At 36.3% G+C, this 9,310-nt stretch overlaps 2 protein-coding genes across 2 annotated transcripts in view; one reads left to right on the forward strand and one right to left on the reverse strand.

The window, feature by feature from the left end:
- The window catches only part of LOC106523210 (glucocorticoid modulatory element-binding protein 1), a gene marked incomplete in the record, with an annotated part of 12,156 nt that extends 4,986 nt beyond the window's left edge, over window positions 1-7,170 (reverse strand). The window contains 5 exon segments of the mRNA XM_014016578.1: window positions 1,823-1,933; window positions 3,782-3,966; window positions 4,417-4,520; window positions 5,068-5,189; window positions 7,122-7,170. Coding sequence (XP_013872032.1) covers window positions 1,823-1,933; window positions 3,782-3,966; window positions 4,417-4,520; window positions 5,068-5,189; window positions 7,122-7,170 — 571 coding nt within the window.
- The window catches only part of si:dkey-34d22.1 (discoidin, CUB and LCCL domain-containing protein 1), a gene marked incomplete in the record, with an annotated part of 16,531 nt that continues 14,360 nt past the window's right edge, over window positions 7,140-9,310 (forward strand). Inside the window, 1 exon segment of the mRNA XM_014016597.1 lies at window positions 7,140-7,316. Within this exon segment, the coding sequence (XP_013872051.1) occupies window positions 7,214-7,316 (103 nt within the window).

Raw genomic sequence — 9,310 nt, forward strand, 5'->3', positions numbered from 1 at the left:
ATGTGATTGTGATGCTGTATTTCTGAGTGTTTTATGTGCTGCAGAACAGGAACCTGCTGTAAAACAGCAATTATGCTGAGTCAGGCTTGATTTTTTTAGTAATCTTTTCCTGTTAAATCAATAAATCAAATCAAATCAAAAGAATAAAAGTGATGGATGGATTTTTGTACATTTGTATATTTTATATATTGTACTACAACAGGATCCTGTATTTAATAAAATGGAAGGGGGGTGCATGTAAAACTAAACCCAAAATTTGTTTTAATTATGAAAATTTCTGTATTTTTACAACACACTTATTTTCCATTGTTTTGACATTTTTTTGTTTATGGCCCCTGCTGCCTGAATAATGCCCTTTGCAGGTATTGTTATTTATTTCTTTATTTCTTTATTTATTTGTTTATTTATTTGTTTATTTTTGTAMAGTGTAATAAAACTGAAGAGCAGAGTAATTGTAGCCCTTTTGCTAAGAATTTGTCAACCTGTTCCAATCCTAATGACAAGTAAAACAGCATGGTCAGCAAGGAGCCACAATCTGCTCTTCACTGGATCCCCACAGGCAGTTTTCCTGACCGAGGTCCTCCTGGAACAAAGCCTAATCAGGTCACCTTTGAAAGCCCTTAAATCAAAGCTCCGACCTCGGCTCCAAACAGTCACACCTGGAAATGTCAGCTGCTGTCGTCGGCYGTATAAACAGACGTGACTGCAGGTCAGCAACTTTTTTGAGGACAGTCTGCAGGAACTTCCTCTAACCTGCTGATTCAAAGGTTTGTGGATTTGCTGCATCTGAGGGGTCAAACCTTTGTGGTGGGAAGRGGTGAGACATTCGATATGGATTAAAAAACTTGTGGGAGTCCTTTATGGAAGCTATAGGAAATGGTCTCTTAAGGGGGGATATTATGTATTTTCCAGGAACATAGTTCAATTTTATATCACAATCAAGTTGCCTTCAGTTGTTATGAAAATGCTGTATGGTATATCATAAATAAAAGTGAATCTTTTCACTCTTTCTAGATTTAAAATTGAATCATTCTTGTACATCCACTGCAATTTGCAAAGTTAGTTATTCCATCCTATTATTTATATTTACCTGACTTTTATTCTATRGCTCAGCAGTTTTTAAAAATACCTATTGTCCCATATTTGTTTTATCTGTACTTTAAAGAAATGCTTGAACATTTGCTGAAAATGTATTCTAGCCTTTTTATAGTTTTTGGTCATTCATTTACGCAGAAAAGTGCTGACCAAGCACCTCTCTAACTAAACTGTTTATTCATCAATCCAGTCAAAATTAATTAATTAAAATTCATTTCTTTTTCTCAACAGGTTCTTACCTGTTGTAGACAGCTACTTAAATTATGATAACTGTCTGCTTTTCTGCAGAGAAGATCTGAACTATCAATTTAAGGTAAGTTGCCATTAACAGATTTAAAATGCATACATGTATTAATACATTGATTTATCATAATAAACAAGAGTTTTCAACTGGGATATATATAATTTCTAAAAAATGTAAGTTATACACATCATATTATTTATGGTGAAATTCTGGCAACATAATGTACAAGTTTTTTTACAGTGAGGTAGCAGGAGACAGAACAAAAACTGCCTATCATCAATTTATGCAGAATTACAAACTTTTATACACAACACAGAACCTGAGGTGTCATCTTAAACAGCAGAACAAGAAAAAATCCATCAACAGAWTATTCCATGTCTGTTTAGCTGTTTTTAAACTTTGATTGAGGGCAGATTTTTCACCCATGAATTGTCTCCACTCTTTTACTTACCAGGCATGTCAGCTTTTTTTTATCCTGACAGAATCTGTTGGCTGTTGTGGGGTTTCCAAGTTTCTGTGGACTATTAGTGCTCTCTGATGTTGCTCTGAATGAATCCTCAGAAGACTCATTTCCTTCCCCCACATTATGCATTTCTGTGGAAATGGAAACAGCCAATACATCCATCAAATAGTAGRAAACTGTCATGTTAACACAGACAAGAAACAAGAAAGATTTCCAAAAACAACAATAAAAAAAGGTTTGTTATTTGTGTGAAGTCTTTATTAGAACTCGCGTCTGTTTCCTGTTTTTATTTGTTTTTTGTTTTCATACACATTTTTACTTTTTTACTTCTGCACACTTTGTGCCATTTTAAGTCATTCCTATAAAAACAGTCACTCATTCAGAACACAAGTGCCATGGCTTTGGTTTTTTTGAACTTTTAAATTTCAAAAAAACTACTTAAAAACCATTTCACTTTATTTATAAGTATATTATTTATTTTAATTATAATTTCTCCACAGAAATGCACAGAAATCACATAAATTCCTAAAATCTGCTTCAAACTTCTTCTATTATTGTTTTCTTATTTTACTGAAAATCGCCCTGCTACTTTAAGCATTTAAATAGCATTTTGCTGCCTGAGCCTTTAGTTAGCTTTTTGCTACATTTAGCAACACTTTTGCTACTTTTATCTAGCCATTTACAACTTAAAACTTCTAGCTACCATTTTCTTAATTGTAGTTTTCAAGTAATCTTTGGCTACTTTTAGCTTATATCTACCATTTTGCATTTAGGTTTTAGCCAGTCGATTTTTTTGCTTTTAGCTTCTAATTGGGCTTTTGTTACTTTTTGGTAATTCTGTTGCTACTTTTAAGTTTTAGTTAGTTATTTTCCACTTGAGCTTTTAGCTACAATTAATTAGACTTTTGCTACTTTCAGCTAGTCATTTTCTAAACATCTAGCTACCATTGTGTTATTTGCAGTTTTCAAATAGCCTTTGGCTACTTTTAGATTAYATCTAGCCTTTTGCTACACTTAGGTTTTAGCCGGCCTTTTGTTGTATTTAGCTTCTAATTAGGCTTTTGATACTTTAGTTACCCTGTCGCTACTTTTAAGTTTTAGTTAGCCATTTAGTACTTGAGCTTTAGCTAGCATTCAGCTACTTTCAGTCATTAGTGGATATTTTGTTGCTCCAAGCCGTTTTCTATTTAGTGCTTCTAGGTGCCATTTTGCTATTTGTAGCTTTTAGCTAGTGTCTTGCYTTTGTAGTGTCTAAGAGTGGGGGCCTCTTCTCAGGAATGCACAGATGTGTTATGCCTCTCTTAGTTCTCCAGCTTCAGAGCTCGGCACATATTACCATATTAGGGAAGGAATGTTTAAGGTATACYGTGACAAAATTTATGGTACATCTGTTGGACTACACCATAAAGAGGCTTGTATGCCCCCCACCCTTGGCCTTCATTCTTCATCTTTCTTACTTGGTGAACCATTTGGCTTGGAGGCCACAATTTGGTTTTTGGCTGTAATCTCCTGGACTGCAAAATAAAGATTCTTGCTGTTCAACCAGCCTGTTTCAGAGTTTCTCTCTTCATTGAGCAGCAGCAATTCTGCAGAACCAGAAGACGTGGTATTCACACCTCACTTTATTTAGCATCAAACCGGTGTTTTTGATTTTTAGACATAGTGCTCAGTTTCTTTAGCTTTAACAACTCAGCTTTAGTTTTATCATTTATTTATTTATTTTAGCAGTTTTTCAGAACAAAGTATTCACGTTGCATTTTATCAAAAACTCTAAAGTCTTGCATTTCACATAAATGTTCAGTTTCGTTTGGTTTCAAACTGTTTATTTTGTTTGTTGTTTTTTTTTGCAACAAGATTTCATCGAGCCTCTTCTAAAATTCTTAATTTGGCATCTTTTTGATACAACAGCAGTTCAGACAGATGTAGGAGAGAAGAAAAAAAAAACAAACAGTGAACTGGAAATGCCAGCTGAAATGTACCTGTCAGAGGAAGCGCTCGTCCTCCAGCAGGGTCTGGAGCCAGACACGACAGGCCCGGCTGCACCGAGATCCCTGGAGGAGGCAGCGGGCCRCTGATCAGCACATCAGATTTAGTGCTGCGGCAGGTGTTGCTGCACACGGAGTCGTGCTGGTAGAAGTCTATCTGGCCGGAGTCCATCATCTTCCTGCAAGGGGATGGGTGGGTTTTAAAAAAAACAGCAAAATGTATGAGAATCTTTTTTTGTGTATGTGTGTGTATGCTTCACAGTAGTTGGTTAGACATGRAGCTCGTCAATCGGGGCCTCAGGAGGAGCGCAGATGATAAGATCAGACACGGCCTGTTGAATTGTGAGCGCTGCCTCGCCGTAACACCAGCAGTGAGCGCAAACAGGATGAAGAAGTGAGAAGCCTGACTTGGCAGCTTACATTCATCTATCATCATAGCTCTGATTACCCACCGCCGCTGGAATGCAGTGGCAAACACACACTGTAGGAAAATACGGTACTTGAAAGAAAAAAAGTGCCGTACGTTCGCAAAGTACGAGAYGTAAACCTGACATGACAGAATTAAGTGAGGCTAATGTTCCTTCACACTTGGACAGATWTTTGTTTCTGCGGAGTTTTTATTCACCTACTTGAGCATGACCCCTCCCAGCCCGATGGCCCTCTTCCAGTCCTTCAGAGTGGCTTTCCCAGCCAAGTTTACGAACTGCTTGGGACTAATGAGCTGCTCATTAAACTGTGAACAAAAACAGACATGGCAATTTATGTCATGTAAACAATCAATAACACAGAGGCTGCTGGGAATAAAAGGGAATATTTCTAGCCCTCCTGGGAGACACTTTTAAGTTCAACTCAAAAAGAAACTAGGGAAAACGTTTAGCCCGTTACCTCGCACGCCGAAGATGTCAATAACGACACTGCACGAGCTTTTAATGCTCCTATAAGCACTGAGGAGAACTCTCAGCTACTACCACGCCAAATTTTCATCATCTTAAATCAGATCAGTTCTAAAAGTTAATCAGTTGGGCCAAGACATTTGTTTCAAGCTTAAATTACAACAAATATCTCTTAAAAATAGAAAGTTCTTGTGAAAAATGATCCAAGCCTTTACTGTGATTTAACCTCACTCCAGTGGTGCTTGTTTGCACAAATACAAGACTACTAAAATTATTATTATTATGTTTTGTTTATTTATTTGGGATGAAGAATGAATAAAATTAATTCACGTAACACAAACGAATGATTTGCCACCTCTTGGTTACAATAATGATTGTTGAACTCACTCGGACACATCTCACGTTGATTCCAGGACACACAAACTTCCTGACGAGCAGGACGGCTCGGCTGTCTCCGCAGGYGATGGGGTAACCACACTCAGCATCCTCTCCTCCAGCTTTACAATCATCTAAACGTCACAAACACACACAAAAATATACATTCACACTGTATGGGTTAATTCATTAGGTTGGTTTTAAATGCTAAATTTTGTTAGAATAGGTAAAAATAAAATAAAGAGATTTTTCTTTCCTGGGTGGGTCTTGACAGTGAGATCAGTGGATCCAGTGTCTGTAGTGTCATAATTTAACCTGTAGAGGGCGACAGACAAAATTATTATCTGGTTAAAAGCTGCAATTTATTTTATCCACATTGTCTATTATTTTATTTTGGTCCAAGGGTAGCAGGAGGGTTACGAATGTGTTGCAAAAATTTTCAAAAAGTGCCAATAGGGACTTTTGTCACACAGTTTAGCTCATACAAACAGTAAACTGAACATACAGGCTGCCTTCAAATACTACCCATGATGCTGCAGGATGACTTGAGTCCTCTTCTTGTTTCTGCTGAACTCTTCTTCATCTTTTTTTTTTACCATCATGACTTGTTCTGAAGACATCTCAGCACTAGCCATCATGCCACCCTGTAGAGAGCTGCACACAGATGAGGATGCACAGTAAAGATAAGAAATGTGTTCATGTTCAAATCAAATGAGTAGTTTTATCTGGTGATGCACAAATAAATAAAATCTTCCCACAGTTTATTTTTTTTGGCTTCCATAGATACTGTTAATGAGATTAAAAGGACCCTGGCCCACTGTGTTGCTGTAAAAAAGCAGATCACTGAAAAAGCTGCAGCTCATACTTTTAAATAAACCTTGAGTTGTGAGATCTGCATTGTATGGAAGCCCATTTCCGCCACCCTGATAAAAAATAAATAAAACTTGTACCTCATAATTATGACTTAGCTATCTCGAGATAGCTAAGTCATAATTATGAGCTAGCTAAGTCATAATCATGAGATACAAGTTTTATTTTTTTATCAGGGTGGCGGAAATGGGCTTCCATAGCATTGTAAACATGAATGTTGAACAGTTTGTGATCTAGTTTGCAAAATCATTTGAAATCCAAAGCAAAGTTCAAGGATTTATTTGCCTTTATGGTTGTGAATGTTAATTATTCTAATTTTGGTTGAAGAATTGTCAGTTTTTTTTAGCATATTGCTTTCTAAAGCAATATACTGAGGCCTTAAAACATATATTTTTTACAAGTTGGAAAATTATTAATATATATTTAAATTCACTGACTGTATGTCATTTTGATTTAAAGAAAGTTCTGGTATTGATGTCTTAAAAAGTAGGGTAATTATAAACATCAAGGTGGTATCATTAAATGTTACAACGGCCTGCCACAGATTAGGATATTATTTACTACACAAACTACTACAGCAACAAGAAATACGTCGTGCAGAGTATAGTGGAATTATTAACATATAAATTTTAAAAAGAACATACTCTTGTCACCAGTACCWGGCCAAATTAAAAAGTAAAACTTTGAAAGAACTGTCAAAGAGGACCATTAAACAAGATTACAAGAAAACTCGTGTCCTTTAGAAAACAAAGGAGTGTCGTGGATTTGTTTTGTTAGTCACGCTGTTTCAAAGCAGCTGTGTTTTTGTTGTTGCCTGTGTTTCACCAGCAGGTGGCAGGTTTCGCTCTTAGTTTGAACACAGATAGAAATTTAAAAAAGAAATAAGCTTTTTTCCTATATTGACTTTTGAACGCAGCATTTGGGCCTTTTTTGATAAGCACGCCTGTACACCAGAATAGAGTTCACAAACACGCCCCCTGACTACACAACACCCCCTTGTTTGCTACAAAAACACGCCCACTCCCTTTTGTTACGGTGCGCGGGGTGTAGGGGGCGTGTCTTGCAGCGGCTGCGGCTTCAGCCTCTTCTCGTCCACAGCCCCCAAACTGGGAATGGAATGCTTTGGATTTTCTTGATTGACAGTCGTCAGCACCAATAGAAAGTCGAGTTTACGACTCGTGGCCAATAGTAAATACCTAACTCTTCGTGCCTGGAAGTTTTTATTGAAGGAAGAGCTCGGACCATCGAAGTATGCACCTTACGTTTTTGGCGCACAGCCCTGGAAATCATGCTTGGAAACTGCGAAAACATCGGGAACGTAGTGAAGACTCTTATCACCGGGTTTTGGATCACTTTTAGCGTTTGTTCTGTTGGAGTTCGCGGTCAAGAGGGTGAGAAAATCCCGTTTTCTTTTTTCCTCTTTGATGCTTTTTCGGTAAGAATGATTGTGACGTGTGTGGATTTCAAACATCTTGTTAGCTTAGTGCTCATAAAGCCGCTCGAATAGATTAATAACAGTTTAATTATTAAAAGTGAATGTCTTAGTAGTGACACAACTAGTAAGTGAGACAAGCGTCGTGTGTAACTAAGTTTAAATTTTGTTTTTACTAGCAATCTGCTAACTAACRTTGTTTTTGCGCATTGATTTTACGTCAAAAAGAATAAGCACGTGCATTTCACTATTTGTAGGTGCACTATTTTCATCACTATATGAGACCCAAGAAACGTGAAATATTTTAAGAATATATGTTTATTTCACAATATAAACATTTTATATTATAAGCATGAAAGTTAGTGTCATGTGGCAACAATCTTCACATATTCTTGTCTATTTTAACTGCTCATTACAGCTATTTAACACTGTTTGCCCCCCCAAAAAAACACAAGTCATGTTCATTTTATGAATCACAGTGACCACTGTGACCACACAAACACAGACAGAAAGGCAAATAATTACCCTGGCCTGTAGACTATGACTCCAACAATCAGTCATACCACAAATCCTATTTGTTGTTTTTTGTTGGTTTTATTTTTTTATTTTTTGTCCACCTCTTGGGATTTGGTTTCCACATATCGGAAGATGATTAAGTTCAGGGGTAAATTACAAATTCTGAATCATTTTTGTCTTGGCAGCTACTCTAGGTTTGGTGGCGGGCCCAGTTTGCTGTAGTTTTTATCTTGACACATTGGTGGAGGTGAGCAGTGACAGGTGAGCATCCTGTCTGCTAGTGTGGACCTGCAAAGACCTGCCAGACACAYGTCAAGAAACAGCACAATGCTGCTGTGACTGACTCGAACGTGGTGCTGTTCGAGTTCAAATTTTGTGTAATTCACACTTCAGATTTCAAGAACTGGTCAGAACAAGCAAAAACACACATTAGTTCCTGAGTGAGATGAAATTTAAAAACACTCGGGAACTTAAAAAAAAAGAGGCATGTCAAGTGTTGGATAAAGTATCTCAAAGTGATACTTGAGTAAAAGTACAAGTATTCTATCATAAAATTACTTTGGTAAAGTTAGAGTCTCTAAGAATATTACTTGAGTAAAAGTCTTAAAGTATCTGAATTTTTTTGTACTTAAGTATCAAAAGTAAATTTCTGACATAAAATGTACTTACCGTATTTATTCATGTATAATACGATCTCGAGTATAATGTGATATTCATTTTTGAGCTTAAAAAAACTAAAAAATCTAATCAATAACCCGTATATAATACTACCCCCCTACTTTATGGATGATTTTTAGGGTTAAATTTCTAGTATTATACATGAATAAATACAGTAAGTATTAAAAGTAAAAGTATTGAGTAAAAAATGAGTGGCTAGGTTTTCCTAAATGACCTTTATTGGCAGGTGATCTCTCTTAAAAGCATTTTTCCAAAGGTCAAAACTACTATAATGTCATAGTAAAACACTAATATTAAAACAATTAGGATGCACTTGCCTAGCTAGCTAGCTAATGCGCTATGTCCTTGAGTGTGACATCATTTGTGTCACTTGCGGCGCAATTTAAAWGGATAGTTTTTATTTTTTAACAATAATAAACCGTAATGAAAACAAGCAAAAATGAAATAACAATAACGACTTTCTACTTCTTGCCTTTAAAAAATGTAAGGAGTAGCGAGTACAGATAATTGTGTGAAAATGTAATGAGTAGAAGTAAAAAGTAGTCTGAAAAATAATTACTCAAAGTACAGATAAGCAGAATTTCTACTTAAGTACAGTAACAAAGTATTTGTACATAGTTACTTTCCCAGTTTTCACCCACCACCACCGAAGACTAGGGCTGCCACGATTAATCGACGACTAATCGATTATTAAAATAATCGATGACTAATTTAATAATCGATTAATCGTTTTCTTTCTTTCTTTTTTTTGTTCTTTAC

This window comes from Austrofundulus limnaeus, unplaced genomic scaffold (genome assembly GCF_001266775.1).
Source record: "Austrofundulus limnaeus strain Quisiro unplaced genomic scaffold, Austrofundulus_limnaeus-1.0 Scaffold148, whole genome shotgun sequence".
NCBI lineage: Eukaryota > Metazoa > Chordata > Actinopteri > Cyprinodontiformes > Rivulidae > Austrofundulus > Austrofundulus limnaeus.